Raw genomic sequence first — 25,558 nt, 5'->3', positions numbered from 1 at the left:
ATATGCCTAAGTATAGATTTTTTGGGGGGTGGGGTGGTGATCTTTATCCTATTTGGTTTCCTCTGAGCTGCTTGGATCTTGGTTTGGTATCTGTCTTTAATTTTGGAAAATTATCAGTCATTATCACTTCAAACATTTTTACTATTCCTTTCTCTCTTTCTTTTTATTCCATCTGATATCCCTAACAAGGATTTACACCTATGGCAATTGTCCCACCATTCTTGGATATTCTGTTTTGTCTTTTTAATTCTATTTTTCCCTTTGCATTTCAGTTTGGGAAGTGTTTGTTGATATTTCATCCATCTCATTGATTATTTCCTCAACTGTATCCAGTCTATTGATAAACCTATTAAAGACATTCTTTGCATTTATCACAGGGTTTTTATTTCTAGACTTTTTTTGATTTTTTTCTTAATTTCCATCTCTCTGCTTACATGACCAATTTGTTCTTATATGTTCTCCACATTTTCCCATTAGAGCTCTTAGCATTTTAATTATCATTGTTTTAAATTTTCCATCTGAAAATTCCAACATTGCTTCCATTTCTGATTGTGGTTTAGGTGCTTGTTTCATCTTTGCAAACTGTGTTTTTGTCTTTTATATATCTTGTAATTGTTTTGCAGAAAATCAGATATAATGTATTGGGTAAAAGTTACTGAGGTAGATAGGCTTTTAGTGTGAGGTTTGATATTTACCAGTCTAGGAGTTAGAATGTGTTTACTATTTGCTATAGCTGTGGGTATCAGAGGGTATAATTTTCTCTCTTCATCTTCTTGTTTTTGTCCACCCTGTTGTCTTTGGGTTTTTGTAGAAACTCCTTAAATAGGCTCTGGCTTGCAGTTCTCTTATCTGTAATCCCCTTGTTACTATACTGGAGCCCTGTGGATGTAGTAGTAAGGTGTTTTGGTGGGGGGAAGTGTTTTACAGTCCTACAATTAGGTCTTAGTGTTTCAGTGAGCCTGCACCCCTGGGCTGTGACCTTCACAAGTGTTTCTCAGTCCTACCCCTTTTAGGTGATGAGAAAGGCTAGAGGGGCTGGATTTGGGTTTTTCCTCATCACTTAGGTGAGTTAGGCCCTGGGTGTCCATTCACTTATGCTCTGGTATAATAGTTTCTATGAGGGTAGATATGTTGAGAAAAAAATGACTGCTTTCCTTGTCTCCTGCCAAAACCAGAAGGGGATTTTTCTCCAATCCTTACTGTGAGAACTGTAAGAATTAAAGAAAGAGGAAAGAAATACAAAAGCTGGCTTGCCAGTTAAGACATTTATTTTAGAGAAAATCAACCTGAAAGGAGCCTTCTGGCCAAGTTAGGTCAGAGGCACACTCCCTTACAGACTGAGTTTTTAAGGATCCAGGATGGGAGAGTTTATCAGAGGCTTGGACTGCTTCTGTGTCTCTTTGTTGTGCTTATCTGGGAGGGAGAGTTGTGTGCCTGTTTTCATACATTTTTCCTGCAGCTGCAGGTATAGTCCCTGAGTCTGTTTTTACTTATTTATTGAGACAGAGTCTCGCTCTGTCGCTAGGCCGGAGTGCAGTGGCGCCATCTCGGCTCACTGCAACCTCTGCTTCCCAGGTTCAAGCGATTTTCCTGCCTCAGCCTCCTGAGTAGATGGGACTACAGGCATGCGCCACCACGCCTGGCTAGTTTTTTGTAGTTTTAGTAGAGACGGGGTTTCACCGTGTTAGCCAGGATGGTCTTGATCTCCTTACCTCGTGATCCGCCCGCCTCGGCCTCCCAAAGTGCTGGGATTACAGGCATGAGCCACCGCGGCCAGCCAAGAGTCTGCTTTTAGCTTTCCTATCTTAGTGCCCCTGAAGGAAAGGGAATGTGCTTGTTCCTTATTATTAAGGCCCCATTGTATGAGGGTGAAGTTTGGCAGTTACCCAAGATACTTTCCCCCCACCTCCCTTTGTGTCCCAGCTGTCTTATCCGTGTTTTACTGTCTGCTCTTTCTGGCTGCTTGTAGTTAGAAGAGAAGTGATTTCGTTGAAATGCATGAGGCTAGAAAGGGAGCTGGAATTTAAAGTGGCGGTGTTTGTCTGAGATGACAGTGCTCCTGCTCTATCATTCCAGACCCTATGGTTATAAAAGGACAAGAGGAGACATGTTCTTTCTAGCTACTTCCTGCTGATGCGGGGGTGGAGAGTTTTTTGGTCTTAGATTGACTGTAGGATCAACACCATTTGTAGATGTTTTTGGGTAGTTGCGAAATGGCCATGATTCTGTCGGTTAAAAATTTTTGAAAACGGTTAATTAGGCAGAGTAAAAACATTAGTCCTAGGCTTTTCAGCAGCGTTTTTTATTAGGCCCGACTGGTTGAGACAGAAGCAACTTTTTTTTTTTTTTTTTTTTTTTAATGACAGGCAGAGGTGCATGTTTGGAAAGACCCTTGTGTTATTTTTTGTTAGTAACTGTTATTCCTGCTATGAGGATAATAATTAAGCAAAATGCTACAGTAATTGAGATTCTCTGTCTGATATTCCACTCTGAGGGTTCACAGTCCTACTGCAAATAGTAGAGTGAGTACAGCAGTTCCCGCGAGGGTGTCATAGTAAATAATTTTCATTAAAAAAGGTTTTAATAGTTGGCTTAAAAGGAGAAGTAGAAACGACAAAAAGTATTTGGTGAGGTAGGGTTGAGACTGAGTAAGATGAGCAATTTTTACTTAGTTACTTAACTTTGATGATTTTTAGCTTAAGATTTCTTATTTATTTATTTTTTTACATTAATAGGACTTTTTTTGGACTGTTAGGGGTTGCTTTCTCAGCTCTTTAGGCTTTGACTTGAATGTGATGTATCCAGGAGTTGATTTCTGTAACGGATATAATTTAAACTGTAAAAGGTAATAAAAATTGAAAAATGTTAGGCAAGACTAGAATTTAACAACAGGTGTGCTATAGTTTTTGAAACATAATTTTTACTTTTCAGTTTCCTGTTTTTATTAAAAGACAATTTATGATAGGACTGATTTGCTTTATTATACTTGGCTTAATTATTTGTATACAGTGCAGCAATAATAATTATTTGCTACATAGGCCTTTTAAATCAGCTTTGATGGAACTTTGTTACATAGAAGGAATTTGAGATAAGACTTGTTAAAGCCAAGCCCAGCCATGGATTTGTACCATTAAATACTTATGAGTTGGGTGAATTCCTTTTCTTTTGAGGTTTTAAGATAACTTGGGGTTCCTGGCCTGTCAGAAAGTGACATTCTTTACTTACCACACATCAGAAACCCTGTACAGGGACTGTGCACACAAAATATGAGGCCAGTTTTCCAAGGGTTTCATTGGCTTCTTAAGTTTGATTCCTTAGAGGAGAGCACACCATTCCAGTCAAAGCCTTGGGAAAATAACCAGTTTTTCCAATTGTATTCTGTTACAAAAGAAAATAGATTCTTATTGCACTGATGCAAACAACTGTCGTGTTGTCCTTTAAGAACGCTTATAACTAGTTTTTAAATTCTAGAGGAACTAGGCAAAGAGAAAAAAACACGCTTTAAATTCTATTTACAGGAGTATACTTTACTTAGTTGTTAAAGGCTGTAGCTAGCTTAAGACAAGTTTTCTTGACTCTGAAAAATAAGATAAAGATTAGCAGCATTCTAAGGAAAAGGTAAAAACTTGTTTTTGTTTTTTATTAGTTTAGTGCATTTTATTAATTTTAGTTTTGCTTGATATTTATAAACATTTTAGCTTTTTGTGAGTTCTGCATGTTTTGTTGTTGTTGTTGCTGTTGTGAGAAACCTGCCTTTCAGAGCGCTTGTTAAAGTTTCACAGCTTGAATATAAACCATGTTTTGAAGATAATTCAAACAAAATAAAAATTGTCTGTAAATAACAAAATGTCTAGTTTGGATACTGTTAGAAACACAATTGACAAAGAAATGTGGTTGTTTTTGTGGTTTACAATAACCCAACATAACAACTTTAAGTGTGATTAATAGCACATATTTAGACATAAGAACCTTAGACATCCCATACAGTTTTGGAACATATGTTAATATTATTCCTTAGAATATAACCTATTAGACAGTCTTTTGGAAATTTTATGTTGCTAAATAATTCTGTTTACCTCTTTTTGGATGGCTTAGGGGTTTTGTGCAGCACCGAAAAGCCAGGGGTTAGGAAAGACAACCTCGAGACTAAAGTTTGATTTGGGGAAGACTGTTAAATATGTTTAAAATTTAAAACCCTCGATATTATGAAATAGAATTTTAGATTACCATAAGTTTTTTTTCTGTTTGTTTTGTTTTGCTAAAATGATGAGATAACAATCTGGAAAAGCAAAAACCATTTATTAGCCTTTTGTATTACAGGAAAATTTTGTTTAAAAGAGAAAGTTAAATTTTACCCTTTCATTAGTTTGCTATTAATGTTAACTTTAATTTTAATGAAACCTTATAGGTAATTTTATTTAATTTTAATGAGTTTGACTATGAAGTGAGATTTTTATATGTCCATTATAACCCTTGACAAGTTTTGCTAAAGAGTAGATTAGCATTTTAAGAAAATCTTGTGGTGCTTTTATTTTAGTGTTTAATTTACAGAAAAAAAATATATAATACCCTTTTGAGTTTAGTTAATGTGTTAACACACAGGAGTTTTATTTGCAGAATTAATTTTTATGATGTTTTTACAATTTGCTTAAACCTTTCACTTTATTTTATTTAATTTTAAGACAATTTATTATTCTTCAGCAAAATGTACATTTTTATGCCTTTTTATAATTTTTAACTAAAAACACTTTTTACTGTTTTTATACACCTTGCATGCAAATCCATGTTTAGCAGTTTTAATTACATGTTATAATGGTAACTTTTAGCAATTTTTAACTTTAATGTAAAATGTGTTAAGTTTTTTTGTGTGTGACTTGAAACTAAAAACACTGACTCATTTTGTAATTTGGGCGAAGTAGCTCTGAAATATAATGCTGTTTTTTCAATTTTAAACACTTGGGTAAAATCGCAAGGTGAGTGCTTAGGTAGAAATAAGTAACTACTGAACAGGTGGGAGCAAAGTTTAGTTGGGCAATACTCTTTATGATACTGACACGTGAATGCTTACTAGTTTTAACAGTGCTGGCTTTATTGTTGTAGTCACAGAGGAGTCTAAAGGCAAGGCTTACCCAGCTTCTGGCTCCCACGTGAACATTATTTATTTAGTATGCCAGATTTTTCTTAAGGTGCACTAGCCACTGAGGATATTTTTGCTGGTGGGAACTGAGATTTTCTAGACAGGTAAATTAGCTGCCAATTATGGTTTATCTTAGGGACATGTTTATAGAGATAGTATTCTTACTTAGCTTACATTCTAAATTTTGTTCCCTTATTATCTTGTTAAAGCGATGAATATGTTTGTACAATGAAGACAACTTTTTTTGCCTTTTTAGGTTAGAGCTTCAGCATGAGAATTATACTTCAACACAGAAAGTTAGGTCTATAAGTGAAATATAATAAAGTGTTCTGAAAAGAAGGAGACTACCTTACAACCCCAAGAGAAAAATATGCGGCACTAAGCCCTGGTTCCTTTTTTCCTTATTGTTTTGTCATTTTTTTAGAACTTTGGGAACTAAAATCTTTTTGCTTAAATGCTGAATTTATAAATTGAAACAGACTCTTGGGTTTTGTTATAAAGGCAAAGTAATAATACTTTTATGTATTTTATAGGCTTATATAGTATAATAACTTGAATTTATGGTTGGATTTGACTGAACCTACGTAGGTACTAATCTGAATGACTCATATATAGAAAATGTGCAGTATTTTAAGTATAAAAAATTAAACTGGACTAGTTTGCTTTTGTTTTATAGTATAAATGAAAATGACCCAAACTATTTAATTGTATGAGCAGAAATTATGAATGAAAGATGTATTTTAGAGCTATATGACAGAGGGACATTTTAACTTGAATTCCCCAGTGGCAAAAGTAGTGTATAAACTAATGCTAGTGTATACACTACTGAAGTGCCAATTTATGTAACATTTTTAAATTTAATTTTTAAAATGAAAGATTTTTTTTTCACTGTGAAGGGCAGTAACATTAAATTTTCCCAATGGGTACGAGTGAATGATTTACTTAGTACATTGATATACTTAACTATTAGCATTTTTGGGAAGCTGGATTTGATACAAATTTATTTTGAAAAACATGGTTTATGAAATTTTATAATAAAAGTATTAATAAAGACATTGTTAAGTTTCTATAAACATGCACTAAAAGTGGCAAGACAGAGTGGAGAAATGTAATTTTGACTGAGAAAAAAACTTTTTTCAGGAAAACAAGATTTATGAAGAGAAAAACATAAAGGACTTTTGAATATACTTTCTTGGATATCCATTTTAATTAAGCTGAGCACTCTTTTTTATTAAAGGTAAGGGTGGATTTTGGAATTATATAAATGTTATGCCAAGTTAAATGAAAGGATTGAGTTATGTGCAGGAATTCCCTGTGATAATGAGAGGGATTTTTAGAGAAAGATCCCAGAAGCTGTTCTATCTGCCACAAATCAGACATGGAGAAGGGGACATGAACGTGAGCAATGCCTTTAACCCTGGCCACTTCCCGGAGAGGGAGAATGGCAGAGGAGGTTTGACTGGTTGGAGCAGTTTTTGAACCGGTGGAGAAGGAGGAGGGGTGCGGTTTAAAGTAGAAGAAACCCTGAATATGGGGAACCTATTGCCAGAATCTCTGAGATACAGCTAAAGCAGTGTTAAGAGGAAAGTTTCTAGCACTAAATGGCTTCATCGAGAAGATAGAAAGATCTCAAATTAACAAACTAACTTCACCTAAAGGAACTAGAAAAAAAGAACAAACCAACCCCAAAGCCAGTCAAAGAAAAGAAGTAAAAATTAGAGAACTGAATGAAATTGAGATGCAAAAATCCATACAAAAGATCAATGAAATCAAGAGTTGGTTTTTCAAAAAAATAAAAATAAACAAGATCATTAGACCACTAGCTACAGTAACACACAAAAAGAGAAGATCCAAATAAGTATAGTCAAAAATGGCAAAGATGACATTACAACCAATCCACAGAAATTAGAAAAGATTCTTAGAGAATACTGTGAACAAATATATGCACACAAATGAGAAAATCTAAAGGAAATGGATAAATTCCTAGAAACACACAATCTCCCAAGACTAAAGTAGGAAAAGATTGAAATGCTGAATAGACCAATATTGAGCTCTGAAACTGAATCAGTAATGAAAACAACTACCAACCAAGGAAAGCTCAGGGCCAGATGGATTCACACTGAATTATACCAGACATACAAAGAAGTAATGACACCAATCCTACTGAAAGTATTACAAAAAAATTGAAAAGGAGGGGATCCTACCTAACCCATTCTGTGAAGCTAGCATCTGCCTAATACCAAAATCTGGCAGAGACATAACAATAAAAGAAAACTTCAGGCCAATATCCCCGATGAACATAGACACAAAAATCCTCAACAAAATGCTAGCAAACCAAATCCAGCAGCACATCAAAAAGTTAATATACTATGCTTAAGTGGGCTTTATTCTTGGGATGCAAGGCTGGTTTAACATACACAAATCAATAAATGTGATTCACCACATAAACAGAATTAAAAGCAGAAACTATATGATCATCTCAATAGATACAGAAAAAGCTTTGGATAAAATCCAACGTCCCTTCCATAAGCAAAAAACAAATAACCCCATTAAAAAATGGGCAAAGGACATGAACAGACACTTCCCAAAAAAACATGTACAAGCAGCCAACAAATGAGGAACATTTTAATATGTTCCTCATTGCTAATTAAAATGAGGAACATTTTAATATGTTCCTCATCACTAATCATTAGAGAAATGCAAATCAAAATCACAATGAGATACCATCTTACACTGGTCAGAATGGTTGTTACTAAAAAGTCAATAAACAACAGTGCTGGTGAGGCTATAGAGAAAACAAGGCTTATACACTGTTGGTGGGAATGTAAATTAGTTCAGCCACTGTGGAAGTTTCTTAAAGAAAAGTTTAGAGATTTCTTAAAGAACTTAGAACTACCATCCAACCCAGCTATCCCATCACTGGGTATATACCCAAAGGAAAATAGATCATTATATGAAAAAGACACATGCGCTCGTATGTTCATCGTTGGACTATTCATAACAGCAGTGACAGGGAATCAACTTAGGTGCCCAACAATGGTGGATTGGATAAATAAAATGTACATATACACCATGGAATATTACACAACCATAAAAAAGAGTGAAAGCATGTCTTTTGCAGCAACATGGGTGGACTAGAGGCCGTAATCCTAAGTGAATTAAGGCATAAACAGAAAACCAGATACTGCATGTTCTCACTTGTAAGTGGGAGCTCAACATTGAGCACACATGCACATAAAATGGGAACAACAGACACTGCAGACTGCTAGAGGGAGTACGGGAATGGGTTGAAAAAACTCCGTTGGGTACTGTGCTTACTACCTGGGTGCAATATGTTCATATATCAAACCTGCACCTGCACCCCCTGTTTCTAAAATAAAAGTTGAAAGAAAGAGAAAGCTACACGAAAACCTGAATAGGACATTTGTTACAATGAAGTATTTGACACATCAATATTTCTTTTCTTCTTTTCTGCCTCACCCTGCCCTGCCCCACCCTGCCTTGCCTTGCCTTGCCTTTTTTTTTTGAGACATAGTCTCACTCTGTTGCCCAGGCTGGAGTGCAGTGGTGGGGTCTCAGCTCACTCTAGCCTAGACCTCCCAGACTCAAGTGATTCTCATGCCTCAGCCTCCCAAGTAGCTGGGACTACAGGCACGCACTACCATGTCCAGCTATTGTTTGTTTTTGCAGAGATGGGGTCTCACTATGTTGCCCAGGATGGTCTTGAACTCCTGGCCTCTAGCAATCTGCCCACCTCAGCCTCCCAGCGTGCTGGGGTTGCAGTCATGAGCCACTGGGACTGGTTCACGTCAATATTTCTTACAAGCATAGATTTAAAAACAAATAAAATACTAGCTCTTCAAATTCAGAGATATATAGAAAGGTTATACATCATGGTCAAGTGGTATTCATTCCAAGAATGCAAAGGTGGCTTAACATTTAAAAATCAATCATTATGATCCACCACAATAAGATAAAAATCTCATGACCTATAGGAAGAACATTTGGTAAAAGTCAACTCCTTGTCATGATTGGCAGCCAGAAATATATTAATAAGACAACTTTCATAATATGCTAGTCTATCTACAAAAATTCCCCAAAGCTAACCAATGGTCAAATATTGAATGGTTTCTTCCCAAGGTCACAGGAATGAGACAGGAACTACTATCACCATCTGTATTCAATATTGTAGTGGATATATTGGCAAGTGCTATAAGAAAGTAAATGAAATGAAAGACTTCAGGATTAGAAAGAAAGAATTAAAACCAACATCATAACATGATTTTATACTTAGAAAACCACAAAGAATCTACACAGTATGAAAATTTATATGTGAAGCAATTAAGGTGCTAGTTAATACAACGTCAATGTACAAAATCAATTGTATTTTTATATGCTAGCAACAAAAAAGACAAACAAACCAATTTTTAAAATGGGTCAAAACTCGAATAAACATTTCTCCAAGGAAGGTATACAAATGGCCAAAAAGCACATGAAAAGATGTTTAACATCATGATTCAATAGGAAAATACAAATCAAAACCACAATGAAATACCACTTCACAGCTACTAGGTAGATCAGCTACAATAAAGCTTTAGGTTATGTATCTTCACCACTACAACAAAAAACATTTTTAAGCTATACTAAATGCAAAGATAGACAAACTGACCAAAGGTTCAAAGATAGATGTGTACATGTATGATCCTTTTCAATGAAGAAACGTCTTTTCAGTAACTAGTGCTGGGTTAATTTTATATACACATGGAAAAAAAATTCTGGACTTCTACCTTACATTGTATGAAAAAATCAGTTCCAGAGGGATTGCACATCTAATGTAAGAGGCAAAACAATAAAGATCTTGAATGACAAGGAGAACATCTTCATGAACTTGGAGTAGGCAAAGATTTTTTAAATAGAATACAAGAACCACTAAACATAAAGGAAATGTTTGATAAAATGTACTATATTAAGTTTAAGAACATCTGTTCATCAAAAGACATTATACGAGGATGAAAAAGGCAAGCCACAGAATTAGGGAAGATATTTTCCATACACATATCTGACAAAGAACTCATAGTCTAGATGATTAAAAAACAAAACAGAGCAACAATACAAAAAAACTCCCTTTCAATAAGAATAAAACCACCCAATGGAAAAAAACAGACAAAAGATTTGAAGAGATGATTCCCACAAAAGGATATCCAAATAGCCAAGAAACAGGAAAAGGCACTCGACTTCATTGGTCATCAGGGAATTGCAAATTAAACCCCAATGAGACAGCTGTATTTCATGTTAGGAAAAGCGCTAAAATGAAGACACAAGCCAAGATGGAGAGCACATGGAAGTGGAAACTAATACAACCACTCTGGAAAACTGGCAGCATCTGTTAAAGCTGGAAATTTTCACACCTATGACCCAGAATTCCACCCTAAGTACACACCTGACAGAGATGTGTACATATGTACCATGAAGACCATGTGCAAGTATCTTTGTAGCATCCTATTTGTAATACCTTTAAACTGGTAACTACCCAAATTCCATTAACAATAGAATGAATAAATGAACTAGAGGTCATCCACATATCAAAATACTCTGCAGCAATGAGAATAAACTCAGTACAACTACATGCAACCACAAAGATAATGTTGAGGGAGAAAATCTACAAAACACTGCATGGTTCCATTTATGTAAAATGAATACATATAAAGGGGATATATATATATCAAGCGAAACCATTCGATGCTGTTAGAAGTCCCATCATTCTTGGTGAATGTAGTGACTAGAAGAGGCTCAAAGAGTTCCTGGAGTTTTTCTCTTTCTGGTGGTGTTGACAGTGGTGTGTTTGGTTTGTGAAATTCATTGAGCTACACATCTATGATTTGTGCACTTTCTGTATGTATGAAGTATACATTAATAAAATTTTCCAAAAAAAATCTTATTTTGGTAAAAGGACAATTTAAAGAACTGTATTAAGTGAATAATAGTTCAGGTTTTACAGATATGCGTGAGGTGAATGAATGACCAATCTTTGGAGAATGTGCATGATTAGCTAGGCTTCATTCTACACATCTTCCTTAGTGGAATCCCATTCCACTTTCCACCACCTTCATTCTCAGGCCCCCCCATGCAGGCCCCTTTTCTGTTGCAGCTCAGCTGGACAGCCCCTTCGGCGGGGACTCCCCTTGCTCCTTTTGTGACTCCTGGCTCAGAGGAATAAGCCTAATTTGTAGGCTGAAAGCCATTTGAGAGATGTGGCATCTTTCTCATGAACAAGTGTGACTTGACCAAGGCCATAGAACTGGTTAGTTACAGAAATATGCTCAAATACGTATCAAACATCTTGACACCCAACATTCCATGCCAGTTTGGAAGGTTTCAAAAAGAAATCCCCTAATTCTACAATCCATTTCCAGCTCACCTGCTGTGGCATTGAATATTCTGACATTAGGGATCCACTGGGTCATGTGTACATGTTTCATCTGGTCTCTCTTACAGTGGCAGTCTCCCCTCAGTGGCCTGCCACCCACAGAGCCACAGAGGGGACTGGGGTAGAGCAGGCCAGGTGCCATGAACTGCCCTGTCTTGAACCAGGGCTGGCTTCTCTGAGACCAGCGATCTCTGTCTAATTGCTGCCTTATTCCTTCTCCAGGTCCTTCCAACCCTCCTGCTACCATGAAGATTGCAGTGATTGGACAGAGCCTGTTTGGCCAGGAAGTTTACTGCCACCTGAGGAAGGAGGGCCACGAAGTGGTGGGTGTGTTCACTGTTCCAGACAAGGATGGAAAGGCCGACCCCCTGGGTGAGTGAGCCAATGGAGCAGGGAAGCTGATGGAGGGCGGCCCGCCCATCCAGATAGAAGGGAAGCAGTGGGTGGGAGTCTGGGAGCAGAAGTCTGCAGGGCCTGTGCTCTAGCTGGGAGGCAGCCATAAGTGGTCTACCTTGAATACTGCTCCAGTGCCAACAGGCTGCTGGGCTTTTCTGGAGTAAAGTGGAGATCCCCTCCCCACCTGATCATGGGGTGGCATTAGGGTCCTGGAGAAGGGCTATAGAGAAGCCCAGCCTGGTCCCAGGTCCCACACAGAGCTTCTCTGACCCAGCACCCATGCTTGGGAATGTCTCCATGTTCTGAACTGGGGGGTCCATGTTCTGAAAGGTGGGCATGCACGGCATCACCATTGCTGGGGCTGCTGTCAAAACACACAGTGCTCTACTTACCCGGCAGGGGAGTGACCATGATCACAAAGGTGGTTTTCCCAGGGCGAGTCTTCTCCATTGGACTCTGGATGTGCTGATCCCTGCAATTTCCCCAAAGGTGGGAAACTCGACTGCATAATTTGTGGTAATGGGGAACTGCATTTGCGCTCTCCCCTGGCATTTTAATTTTTTAAAAGAAAAGAAAAAAACACAGAGAGTACTGAGCGCACCCTGGGAGTTTCGGATTCAGAATGAGGTGGAAAAGTCAGAATTAGGTGAAATTGTTAACCTGGGACAAGTTCCTGGGAGATACTGGCATCTCTTGTACTAGGAAAAGCACATTTTGAGAATCACGGGTCTGGGTCACTGCCTTTGAGCTGGGAACCTCAGCAGACAGGATGCAGGGGCCTCAGCTTGGATGAACAGACCCTCTAGGAACACTGACTGGTCCTTCTCAGGCCTGATGGAGACAGACTGTGGGGCAGGGCTTAAGGATAGAGGGCCAGGATTAGGAAAGGGGGCTTGTAGGCCTGGCCAGGCACAGAGGTGTAGTTTGTTAAGGAAAGCCAGTCTCCCTCAGTGGGGAAGCTGCAGCCTGGCCCTAGAATCAACTCCAACACCCAACACCCAATGCCAGCCAGGCTTCAGTCTTGGACCTGACCACAAGTGACCCTGACCCCACCACAGCCTGGGTCCTACACCCAGCCACTAAGTGACCACTGACCCCAGCTGCTGACCCTGGACCCAGACCAGGCCTGGCTGGGACTCCTACTTGGCCTTGATCTCAGATGTCTTGCAGCAGTATTTCATTGGTCACTGTGGTACAGCTTTTGCAAGTGCAGTCCAATCTGCTGACATCACATCCCACCCTCTCTCAAAACTACCAGACACCAGGACAGAGTGACAGAGGAGGAGGCCGGAGAGGAGAGCCAGTCCAGTCAGGGCCCAAACATCACACCAGAGGCTCTAACAGAGAACTGAATACAAAGAAGTGTTCCTTGGGTATTGAAGAGGGGAAGGCAGAGAGCCCAAAGTTATTGGGGACAGCGACTTCAGGAAGCAGCTGCCACTGTAAGGCTAAGATAAAGGAGGACGCTTTAACTATAAAAACTTGGGAGCTTAGGCCTGTAATCCAGACCTGTGAGGAGGGTGTGCTGGTGACGGGGCAGGAGGAGGGGCCCTGCAGGCTGTATCTGGTCCTCTGGGGTGTGTGTGTGTGTGTGCACGCGCGCGCGCATGTGTGCATACTGAGGCTAGTTCTGCAGATGATGGAAAAACTGATGTAGCCATTGCTCTGAGAAGGAACGACTGTGACTGGGATGAAGAAGCTGGGCTGGGGGAGGCTCACAGGACAGGAACCCACTTGACAGAAAGGAGTGAGGATGCCCTGTTGCCCTTCTTCCCCTTCTTCCTCCATCAGGGAACAGCTGACAAAGCAGAAATGCCATCTGTGGGGGGGCAGTCCCCATCACAGAGTGAGCAGTAGAGGGGGCCGGAAGACAGTAACTCAGTGACGGGGATGGCAAGGCCTCAGGAGAGGAATGAGGGCAGAGGTCAGCCATCTGGGTTCTGGAAGAGGGAGGCACTCAGAGGTCCTGGGGTTCAGCAGAAGTCAGGGTGCAGGCAGGGCAGTCCCCAGAGCCTCATGCTTGGCTGGTGCATCCATCTGTGTTGCCCAGTGGAGCCTGGCTGGGGTGTGGGTGAGGGGGCAGGAATGGAGAGAAGGCCTATGAGCTGCTCTGCTGGGAAGGCAGAGGTGGCTGCGTGTGGGTGGGTTATGGAGAGGGGCCAGTTTCTTATCCACCGTCCCACAGGTCTGGAAGCTGAGAAGGATGGAGTGCCAGTATTCAAGTTCTCCCGGTGGCGTGCAAAAGGACAGGCTTTGCCTGATGTGGTGGCAAAATACCAGGCTTTGGGGGCCGAGCTCAACGTCCTGCCCTTCTGCAGCCAATTCATCCCCATGGAGATAATCAGTGCCCCCCGGCATGGCTCCATCATCTATCACCCGTCACTGCTCCCTAGGCACCGAGGGGCCTCGGCCATCAACTGGTGAGATGGGGCAAAAACACAGGGGGCCATCCCCATACATGTCCCTCCATCAGCCTGACTTGTCGCTTTCCATTAGCCCAAAGCATTTCTAGGGCTGCAGAGTGGGCATCATGCAGGTGCCTGTCCTGTGGCTGACAGATGTCAGCCACAGAACAGGCTGTGCAACGTTATCAATGAGTGAAGGCTCTAGAGCACTGGGAGCAGGTGTTGGTAAGCACTCTGCATTCCCACAGTTATTGGAGAAGCTGGCACTGTCAGTGTTCCCATCCCCCAGCTGAGACAGAGAGGGCACCAGAAGGCGCAGGGACAGAGAGGGCACCAGGAGGCGCAGGGGCCAGGGTGCCACCCCAGGCGGTGGGCTGGGGCTCCTACTCTAACTTCCACTACCGCTGCTCTGGGCAGCACACTTCGTAGAAAGAGATAAAGATGGAGCAAAGGATGGCCTCCACAAGGCACTCTGAGGGGACAGAATTCCCAAGACAACAAATGGGGTGACAAGGCAGATGGGTGGTCAAAGAGGGAAGACATTTGAGTTGAGAAAAGAGAGTGGATTTGTAGTCGGACTGGTCTGTTGAGATTCAGGCTCTCTGATCTTTGTGGGTGTCGCTTCACTTTTCTGGGCCTTAGTTTCCCTTTCTGTAAACCGAGTATACCTGTTATCCCTGCTGTGAGGACTCAGTTACATAAGGCATATAGAGCTTTTAGCACAATTCCTGGCCCATGGTTGTTATCAATACATGCTGTTTTCCTTCTTCCGTTTCCCGCCGGAGCCGGTGTCAGTCCTACCCCTGGGAAGAGAGGGCCTCCTGGAGGATGGCAGGTCCACGGGCCTGTACCCAGGACATCCTCCGTGGCCCTTCATCGTGGACTCCAGGTTTCACTCTTCTGCTTCCTAGGACCCTCATTCACGGAGATAAGAAAGGGGGGTTTTCCATCTTCTGGGCGGATGATGGTCTGGACACCGGAGACCTGCTGCTGCAGAAGGAGTGTGAGGTGCTCCCGGACGACACCGTGAGCACGCTGTACAACCGCTTCCTCTTCCCTGAAGGCATCAAAGGGATGGTGAGGACCTGGAGCCAGCCGCGCCCTACCCGCCCCGACGCACCCTCAAGCATCCTCCCTAGACCCAGCCCACCGCTCCTGGAGGCCAGGAATCTGTTCCCCAGATTCAGGATTCTGGAGGGAGAGGAGCTCTCACTTCAAGGTTTCAGAGGCAGGATTAGGACAAACAGTGTATTGTATTAGGAGGGAATCTTGCTCACAACGGACAGAACCCAGCTCAAAAAGCGTTTGGCAAAAAGGGGACATTTTGGGGCCCGTTCAATAGACAAGGAAGGCTAAAGGCAGGGACTGGGTCACACCCTGCTGAATCCAGGAGCTTCAATTATGACATCGTTAGGATTCTATTTCTCTCTCCTTCACTCGTTGATTCTCCTTTTCTCTGTGTGATTAGTTTCATTCTCAGTTTGGCTGCCCTGAATTAGAGGAAAGATAGCCACTATAGCTCAAGGATTCTAATTCTTGATTCCAGGGAAAGAGAAACACTTTTTCTCCTAGAATTCATCAATCACAAATCAGGGGAGATTCTGATTGGCCAGCTTGGGGGTCATGTGATCCTCATGAGCCAATCACCAGCTGGGGTGATGGAGTGCTCTGATAGGCTGTCTCAGTCACATGCTTCCTGCTGGGAAGGCCGTGACCTGTGGTCACATGGCCTGAGCGGCAGGGCGGCTTAGTCACCTGGGCAGCTGGTACTGCTGAGAGGCAGGGTGGCAGGCTATGGGCCGGAGCCCGCAGCTGCAGGAGGGGCCCGGGGATCATATGTGACGGCTGCTTGCCCCTGCCCGAGGGCAGGCTGGCAGGGACGGCCAGAGGCAGAGGTGCTGTCCAAGCATGCAGCAGGAGGGAAGGAGGCCCTGGGGAGCACTTGCTGTTTGGGCGCAGCAGGAAGAGCAGCTGCAGTGTCTACCGTCCCCTCATCCTCCTCAGCTCCTGGCCGTTGCCTTTTATTTTTCGGTTGTGTTAAACTTGTCTTCCCCACAGATTGACCAGCTCACAAAAATAGTGAACAAAGTAGAGTTGCTGGAGATTTAGTGGTACAGAGAGGGAGCTTACCTGTGCTTCCCACGGCAAGCAACTCAAATACTCCTTGAAGCTGCACTGTCCAACAAGGTAGCCACTGGTAACATGCAGCTATTAAATCAATTAAAATGAATTATACTGAAAAATTCAGTTCCTCAGTCTCAGCCACATTCTAAGTCCCCTGGCCACCGTGTTGGACCGTGCAGACTTGGAACTCATCCATCACCACAGAGGGCTCCATTGGGCAGCCCTGCCTCAGATGCTCTGACACCCGGTCACTTCCCATTCTTGGCACCTCCCGGTCTCTTCCCTCAGGCTCTTGCTCACGTGGGCCCAGACTCCTTGGCTCTCCTTCTCCCTCTCTGATTCCTTTCCCACCACCTTCCTCTTTCCTGTCACAGAGAAACAACTTCCTGCTTCATCTCAGACCTCCAAACTTCCACCTTCAAGCCCACCACGGGGCTCAGGACCCACTCTCTTTAAAGGCAGAGAAGGCTTAGACAGCAACATGGACATTTGTGTCTGTGTTATACCTGCAGGGCTTTACAGTTTATATAATCATCTAAGATATCAGAAGATGTAAGATCTATGTAATCTAAACCTTTGCCAGGTAGAGAGGATGGGTCTGTGTCCGTTGTGCAATAGAAGTTAGGTTCACGCTGACTCCCTTGTTCATATGGCAGGTGTTTCTTGGGTGACTGCTGTGTACCAGGCAAGTCTGGTCAGTCTGGGGAAGGGTCCAGGCTCAATGTGGGCCCTGGGGCTGGGAAGGAGGCAAGGTCCTACTGCTGGGGATAGCAACCCACCGGATCTCCCCAGGTGCAGGCCGTGAGGCTGATCTCTGAGGGCAAAGCCCCCAGACTCCCTCAGCCTGAGGAAGGAGCCACCTATGAGGGGATTCAGAAGAAGGAGACGGCCAAGGTGAGTGCTGGGTCCCTCCACACCCTCATCCTGCCTGTGAGCAGACTGGGGTTGTAGAGGGCAGCCTGAGGAGGCTGGGGTTCAGCCCAGATGGTGCAGGTTGTAATTCTTTGAGGCCAGAACACAGGGCAGCCCAGGTCAGGGATGCATGAAGAGAGCCGTGGAGGAGGAGGACCCTGGCACCTGGGAGGGTAGCGAACAGGGTCCATTCCAGGTTCTTTCCTGTTCCTCTTTAGGAGGAATGGGCAGGCAAAGCCCACAGGGAGATAAGAGTGGGAGTTAGGGGGCAAAACGTCAGCCGTAGTGCGAGCAGTCTTCAAGGCAAGGTGTGAGGGACAGTGCGGGTCTCTGGAGCAATAGCCAGTGGAGGAGCCTCAGAAGCCTGTAGGCTGTGTCTCAGCTCAGGAGTATGGGTTGCTGTGTGGGGACCCACAGGGGCCCTGCCAGTGAAAGGTGGGGCCCTATGGGACGGGCCTGAGTACATTATGCTGGGGCCTCTGTGTAAGGTCTGGGCCATGTTGACAGCAACAGAACATTATCTTCCCCAAACCATTCTGAAGTCTGCTCAGCCCATGAGAGACTGAGGGTCAGAGAGCACCCAGAACTAGGGGCACCAGCTCAGGGACTCCTGCAAGTGTCTAAGAGGAAGCTGGGGTTACCAGCTGTCTCACAAGAGCTTGGTCCACTGTCCAGATGTCATCAGGGTGGGAGGGGAGTGAGGAGAGACCAGCTGAGCACACACACCTTGCTCCCCACAGATCAACTGGGACCAGCCGGCAGAGGCCATTCACAACTGGATCCGCGGGAACGACAAGGTGCCGGGAGCCTGGACAGAGGCCTGTGAACAGGTGTGTCCCTGCATGGCTGGAATCCAGCCAGGTGCATTGGTGTATCCCACTGGCCATTAAACTGTCACACATGTTTGAACTGGTTGGTATAATAAATAGCTACTGCCCTGGCCCCTACTCCCACTGGGTGCCCCCTAAACATCCCAGCCTTTCCCCAGGAGTGAGAGACCTACCCAGCCTGCAGTAGCTAAAGGATAGATGTCCTGCGTAGCTGGAGGCCTCCAGGCCCTTGTAGTGCCCCTGGGGCCCAGCTGTATTGGTGGTGAAATATTTTGAGTCTCACCACTGGGCTTGCGGAGACCCCAGGCCCAGTGCTCACTCTGACTTGGCCTCAGGCAGGGTGGAGCAGCACATTCAGGGCCAGGCTGACCGTGGGCAGGCCAGATGCTGAAGATGTGGAGACTTGGGGGTCACAGGTTCTAGTGAGGCATCAGGGGTGGCAGGACTGTGTGTGGTGGTCTTTGCGCAAACCTTGAGGGCAGTCTTGTCCCCCACACAGTCTCAGACTCTCCAGACCCCTGACCCCCAGCCGACTGCCCAGACTGTGGCCAGAAGCCTCTCTGCTGTCCTCATCAACGCAGAGCCCTTTGTACTAGCAAATGCATCTTCTGATCAAAGCAACCACTCCTTGGCAGCACCCTGAAGGCAGGTAGCCTCATTCCATGATGCCTGGAGCACATTCTCCCCCAGTCTGTGCACCTCAGGTCTGAGGCCATGGGCCAAGGAGAAGGGTCTTATGGCAGAGTTGAGGCAGACCTGCCATCAGCTCCCTGAGGCCACTGAGGCTCCTCCAGGTCTTGTTTGTGCCCCAGGAGAAAGGGCCTCAGGGGTCACATGGGCTTTGAGCCGGCTCCCAGGTCTCAGCTACCCCTGGCCCCTCTCCCTCTCCCAGCCCTGCTCAGACCTGCCTGGGCTACTGGCTTCGGGGGCTTCTTCTCACCCACCATCTTCTGGTATTTCTCCCCTCGACAGAAACTGACATTTTTCAACTCAACGCTGAACACTTCAGGCCTGGTGCCCGAGGGAGACGCTTTGCCCATCCCAGGAGCCCATCGGCCAGGGGTGGTCACCAAAGCAGGACTCATCCTCTTTGGGAATGATGACAAAATGGTAAGGGCACGGCTGTGGGTCACTTGCCTGCTCAAAGCCACCCATGCTCCTGTCCTTGGACTCAGGCCTCACAGGAAGACCCTAGGCTCCTCTGGAGAAAATGGAAAAAACCAGACCCAGGGAGGAACACTGACCCTGATTTGTCCCTGACCGCCCGGCTGGTCCTGAGCACAGGTTGTCCGAGGCAGTTTACCCACTTCTCTGTTCTGGGAAAGCTGGGCTCCCTACCCTTCCTGGCTAGGCACCCATCTCCAGGCTGAGTGCCCTGTGTGGGTGTCAGGCAACCTAGAATCAGAGAGAAGCCCTCCCAGGGAGCCTGGGTTCAGGGCCTCTCTTAGGTCTATCAGAAGCACCTCTGGGTGTGGGGTCATTAAGCCTCTGTGCCTCAGCTCCCATCTCTTTGAACGGCGATGCCATGGTGACTTAGCACGTGCAGAGCCTTGGGAGCCATGCCGGCCACCTGCTCTTGTTATTAGCAGACTACAACTCACGGTACCAGCAAACACTGATGGAGCACCTTTTATACCAGAACAATGTATACGCGTTAAATTTAATCTGCCTAACAACAGTATGAGATATGTATAAATATTATATCCTTATAGAGGAAAAAAACAGAGATTTAAATAACTTGTCCAGGATCATCCAAGCTAGCCCGTGGCAGAGCTGGGATTCAGACTCTGAAATTCTGGCTCCAAAGCCGTGATGCTGGTCTTGGCCATGGTAGCTTCCTGTTCATATGCACTCTACTACTCCTTCTCACATGAGCAGCCAGGGGTAGGGAGAGGGCAGGCAGGGATCTTCCCACACACTGACAGGGTCCGGACAAACCCCATGGGCGTGGTACCCCCAGCCGTGTTGCTGTGTCCGGCCTACCAGAGTGAGGCGTGGCAGTATGGGGCCTGGCCTTTGCTGGCTCTTGGTGTCCAGTCTGCCATGCTCCCCTGTCAGAAGGTCTAGGCTGCTGTTGATGTCTGCAATGTAGTGTTTTGGGTATCCAAGATTGATATGTGCAGTTGCAAGAGAATATCTGTCTGTGGTCAGGTTCCCTAGAAGCAGCATCTAAGGTAAAAATTCTTGTGCAAGTGATTTATTGAGGGAATGTTCCAGAAAATCATGCCAGGCAGTAAGGGCAGAGGAAAGCAAAGCAAAAGTAAAGGTTCAGGAGAAGTCTAGCCTGGGGCTGCTCCCAGGGTGGGTTTTGGAGTATTAACTGCACCCTCCAATTATACCTGCCTGTCCCCACCTCTGTCAGCCTTTGGTTTCAGTGGCCCCTGGGGTGGGGTGGAGAACCCACCAGGCATAGTCCCTCGGCCTCTTTGTGTACAGGAGCTCTTATCCATCCACAGCAAGCAAGGATGGGACAGTGCAGGCCGTTATCATCCAGCCCTTGCTGCAGCTGGAGGACAGGGCACCAGCCACAGGGGTCTGAGCAGGGCACCCACAGCATCTGCCCAGAGACCTGCAAAGACAGGAACGCAAAGAAGGCAACTAAGTGTCTTAAGAGGAAGCTGGGGTTATCGGCTCTCTCACAAGAGCTTTGTCCACTGTCCAGAGGTGGTCAGGGTGGGAGGGGAGTGAGGAGAGACCAGCTGAGCACACACACCCTGCTCCCCACAGATCAACCCAGAAGACCCTGGGTTGAAGCATCTCTCAGCCACGCCCTGTGGAGTCTGGCTGGGCTTTAGCTTGCAGAAAGCTCCAGAACATCTTTGAAAGGCAATGGGGCGAGGGTCAGGCCGAGAGGCAAGTTCCAGTTCTGGCAGAGCATGCATAGAGAGTACCATTCTTACACAGCCACTCTTAACGCATAGAGACATGCACCCACCCATGAGCTTATCCGTAACTCTTTTTTTACATGTGTTTTTTTTCCTGGCCCCTAACAAAAGCATTTGTTGAAAAACTATCGATAAACAAGCAGGCCCCAAACAATTCAAACATCTTATTAAATACAGTAAATCTGAGGGAGACACTAGAGTATCCCAGAGTCATGAGCTACAATGGGGGCAGTTCATGTCTGGCAGCCAGAATCCCCTTGAACTGATGGCTGGACGCAGGCTCTACCCGGGACCAGCTTGAAGTGCTATCCTGAAGCTGCAGACTGCAGGGCCGGCCAGACCCTTTTTCAGCCTCTCCTCTTCCCACCTCTGCATCCCACACAGGCATCTGGTGATGTTCTCCAGGTGTTTCTGTGGCAGTTCTGGGAGCTACTGGGTGATTGCAAGATTAGTTGTTTTTCTAAGTTGACTTTCTATGTGGTGCCTGAATGACGTTTGCTTTTTTTGTTCAGTAGGAATCCTTTTTTACAGAAGTAATAAAGTCATTACACTTAAAAACAAAGTGGAAGTGTGGTGGGAGTGGGTGATGGAAAATCGAGCAGCTGGTAGGGGACACAAGCTCTGCAATTCCCTCTGTGTCCCTGGAATAGTGGCCTCCGCACTCTGAACTCATCACTAATCTGAGACTCCCTGCTTCTTCCTCATCTGAAGGTTGGAGACAAGGCTGGAGTGCCCAGCACAGCACCCCTTGTGGGACGCCTTCATCACTGCCTTCATCACTGCAGGTCCGACCACAGGAACTGTGAAATCCTTCTTTTGGCCGGGCGCAGTGGCTTATGCCTGTAATCCCAGCACTTTGGGAGGCCAAGGCAGATGGATCATGAGGTCAGGAGTTCGAGACCAGCCTGACCGATGTGGTGAAACCCCATCTCTACTAAAAATACAAACAAAAATTAGTCGGGCGTGGTGGTGCGCGCCTGTAATCCCAGCTATTCAGGAGGGCTGAGGCAGGAGAATCGCTTCAACCTGGGAGGCGGAGGCTGTAGTGAGCCGAGATCGCACCACTGCACTCCAGCCTGGGCAACAGAGCAAGACTCTGTCTCAAAAAAAGAAAAGAAAAGAAAAGGAATCCTTCCTTTTGCAGCTGCTGGTGAAGAACATTCAGCTGGAGGATGGCAAAATGATCCTGGCCTCGAACTTCTTTAAGGGGGCAGCCAGCAGTGTCCTTGAGCTGACAGAGGCAGAGCTGGTTACTGCGGAGGCTGTGCGGGTAAGAGGCAACTTCAGGGCTGCCATCCAGTTGGGCAGGTTGTGCCGTGCACATGTGTTCTGCAAATCACCCTCCCCAGAGTTGGGCAGTGCCAGCCCTCTGTGGGTGTCTGTTTTGGCTCCAGGTGCAGTGTTGGTTCTATCTCGTCTTGGAGCTTTCTGTTGTCTTCTTGCTGCTCCTTCCTCTGCAACTGGGGCCCTGGGATCTGGCCAGTTCAGTCTGACTCTTCTAGGGGCTCATTGTCAACACTTAATAAGTGAAACAGAAGCTCCTGGAATATTTGAAAGAGTCAGGTGTCAAGCCCATGTCCCTGTGATTAGAATGTGAGCACTGGAGCCTTCCAGAAAGGCTGCACCAGAGGCAGCATCCCGGGCTGTGACCAACACAAGCTGCCCATAAGGCACACCTGGTCTCCAATCCAGCTTTGCCCCAATATGATGCTGTAGGGAGCTTTCGTCTCTGAGACTCAGTCTTCTCAACATGAATTTCCATCCATGCTCACTTCCTGGAATTTGTTCCTGACCCTTCATGCTCCCTCCCACTGTATCCTTCTTCCCTGGGTGGAGAGAAGAGATCTGGGGGAAGACCTTCAAGAGAGAAGGAACAGCAAATGGCAAGGCCCTAACAGGGCAGAGGCCTCCCTGTGTTCAGGGAGTCACCATGGGAGGGCACTCACTGTAGCTGGAGCCCAGGGGGTGAGGGGCAGAGTCAGGTGGGCACAGCTGGGGACCTTGGGTGTTAACAGCACATGTGCGGCAGGGCTCAGCAAGGATGGACATGAGGCATTTGTGTGATCCAAAGGTGCTGAGAGCCAGCAACTTCCTTCTTGAAAGTGGAACACCTTGAAGGTCTGTTTAAAAAAAATCCTATTTATTCCAAAGATATCCCTGGAGCAGTTGCTCTGGCCCTGACTTGGCCTGCCCTGGGTTGCAGGGCCAGCTGGACAGACAGCCCTCCTGGAGCCCACAGCTGAGTGGCTCTGGGGATGAGCTGGGGTCATCATTTGTAGATGTAGACCTGAGTCAAACGATGCTATCTTACAACAGCTGCAGCCAAGTCCTGCATCTGTAAAATGGGAATAACAAGCCCTTCCTCAATGGAGGATTGGTAGAGGAGATAACACACATGAAGAGGTTTAGTTCAGTAGCTGGCATCTTTGAGGAACTCAGTACACATTGGCAATACGTCTAAGCATCTCATGAGAAAAACAGATACTTCTGGAGTGTGTACTGTGGACAAAAGTTCTCAGAAAATGAATTTGGAGAACAGAGACTTTATTCCAGTGACCAGTTTGCAAACCGTCCAAAGGCAGCTTCTGGTGTAACAGTAAGGTGCATTCCTGAGAACAACGGGAAGGGTGGGGTTTTATAGCAAAAGCTCTCACCCAGGTTCCCATGCAAAGGAAGGGTTGAAACCAGTTCTAATTGGCTGGTACAGCTGAGCCCTGATTGGCTGGTTCAGGTGAGCTCTGAAAGACTCAAAGATAAAAAGGTGCAGGTTTTAGGGGAACCTAGAGTACATGTGTGACCCCCTAGACAGCAAGTGTCCACTTGGCTCTGTTTTAAATTTAGGCCCAGTTAGCTGCTGGGGATCCATCTTGAAGGGTTGGCTATTTCAGGTTTGCATTTGTTCACTGTGCACATTCAGAGTTCCAGATCCTCCTGGAAGAGCGGCGTGTTTATTCATGATAACAACTCTATGCAGTAGGTGCCCTCAGTACCTGCAGGTCTCAGCTGTGGAGCCAAGGCCTGAGGAGTGGAGTCCGGGCTCTGGAGGGCTGGGCTCAAGTCCTCTTCTAGCTGTTCACCGTGCAGCCCCCTAAGGCCATCGCTAGGATGGCTATCATTAGGCCTCTTGCTCACAGCTGCACTCGGCCTCCAGGATGTATGGTCTGGAGACCGATGGGATAGAGGGGACATGGCCAAAACGAGGGGAGGCCAGTCTGGGGCTGTGCAGCTCCCCGGTGTTGGTGGAGGGGCCTGGCCTGTGGCCGTTCAGGAGAACACTCCAAGAGCCTTCTGTGGGCTCAGCAGGTAGTGGGCCACAACCCCCTATGCCTTCATGAGCGAGGCTGGGCAGGTGCTGCCCATGGCAGAAACGTTGTGTTTGCTGACTCTCCCTGTAGTCCAGACTCTCTGCCTGCCTCACACACAGAATCCTCACACAGCTGCTGTTAGCACTGAGGGGCTGCCTGCATTTTCATGGCTTGGTGGGCTTTGGCTTTGTGGTGCACTCAGTGACCAGTCTGCTGCACTGCCCCTTTGTGGCTCCACTCTCATCTGATAAGGGCCCTGGACGCTAGCAGGTGCCATCCAGTAGGGGACGACTGGTGGCCCCAAGCGGTGTGGTCTGAGGCAGGTAGATCCTGCCAGTAGAGTAGCCAGCAAAGGTTTTGGGGAAGAGGTGACACAGGAATTGGACCCTTAAGGATGCCCAGGATTTAAATATTAGCTGGGGAGTCAGGGGAAGGTGTTGCCAGCAGGTGAGAGCCTAGCAGAGACCTCGAGGGGCAGGCAGCAGGTGTGTGGCAGACAATGCGTGGCTTGGTGTGGTGTTGATGCTCGCCCTGAGTATGGGAAGGGCAGATCCATGACATTTTTCCAAGAAAGAAAGAGGAGAGCCGGGGGTGCTTGTGCCAGGGGTTGGGGGAACTGGTTCTGATTGGGCCTGGACCAGCATCTCATGCCTCACCCCCAACCTGGGCCCATGATTGACAATGGCCTGGAGTTCATCCAGAGAGTGGGGACCTGGCCTGATATTGCTGGGGCCCCTCCTGACTCCTGCCCCACTGGGCCTCACCAGCAGCCTGCCCAGAGAGCAGTCATCCCCTCTTGACTGCTGGACAGCCTTACTGGGTGCCTTAGTGGGAGCTGAGCACCCACATCCACAGGGCCAGCTGGCTGGGCACTGCTGCCCTCCATAGGTCCCAGACTGAATCCTTCGCAGGACACAGACCAGTTAGCATCTTGGTGAGGTCAAGACCCAGGTCTCCTGAACCCATCTGTGAGCCTCATAGTCACCTTCAGACCCACCCTGTCTCCAGCCTGCTGCTACAACACCCGGGCATCGGTGTCACACTGGGGACACCAGAACCTGGGTGCTAGCACCGAGGTGAGTGGGGGTCAGGAGCAGCTGGGCCCCACCTTCCTAGTCCCCAGCCATGCCTAGAGGC

General features: G+C 45.9%; 1 protein-coding gene and 1 non-coding gene across 5 annotated transcripts in view; both read left to right on the top strand.

Moving 5' to 3' along the window:
• Window positions 1–25,558, top strand: part of ALDH1L1 (aldehyde dehydrogenase 1 family member L1) — a 77,889-nt gene that overhangs the window by 8,701 nt on the left and 43,630 nt on the right. For 2 of the 4 annotated variants that reach the window (XM_016941836.4, XM_016941834.4), the window contains exons 2-8: window positions 11,787–11,936; window positions 14,146–14,380; window positions 15,277–15,442; window positions 17,282–17,383; window positions 18,142–18,231; window positions 19,204–19,341; window positions 22,261–22,386. In XM_016941836.4, coding sequence (XP_016797325.2) covers window positions 11,810–11,936; window positions 14,146–14,380; window positions 15,277–15,442; window positions 17,282–17,383; window positions 18,142–18,231; window positions 19,204–19,341; window positions 22,261–22,386 — 984 coding nt within the window. In that variant the 5' untranslated portion in view covers window positions 11,787–11,809. Of the gene's footprint in view, window positions 1–6,277; window positions 6,375–11,786; window positions 11,937–14,145; window positions 14,381–15,276; window positions 15,443–17,281; window positions 17,384–18,141; window positions 18,232–19,203; window positions 19,342–22,260; window positions 22,387–25,558 lie in introns of all 4 variants that reach the window. The other 2 variants (XM_016941835.4, XM_016941837.3) reach the window with 2 other exon arrangements.
• LOC112208872 (U1 spliceosomal RNA) lies at window positions 12,345–12,508 on the top strand. The gene has a single exon (XR_002943423.1). It is a non-coding gene; the product is annotated as a U1 spliceosomal RNA (small nuclear RNA).

Source organism: Pan troglodytes, chromosome 2 (genome assembly GCF_028858775.2).
Source record: "Pan troglodytes isolate AG18354 chromosome 2, NHGRI_mPanTro3-v2.0_pri, whole genome shotgun sequence".
Lineage (NCBI taxonomy): Eukaryota > Metazoa > Chordata > Mammalia > Primates > Hominidae > Pan > Pan troglodytes.
This window is presented reverse-complemented; position numbering and strand designations above follow the sequence as displayed.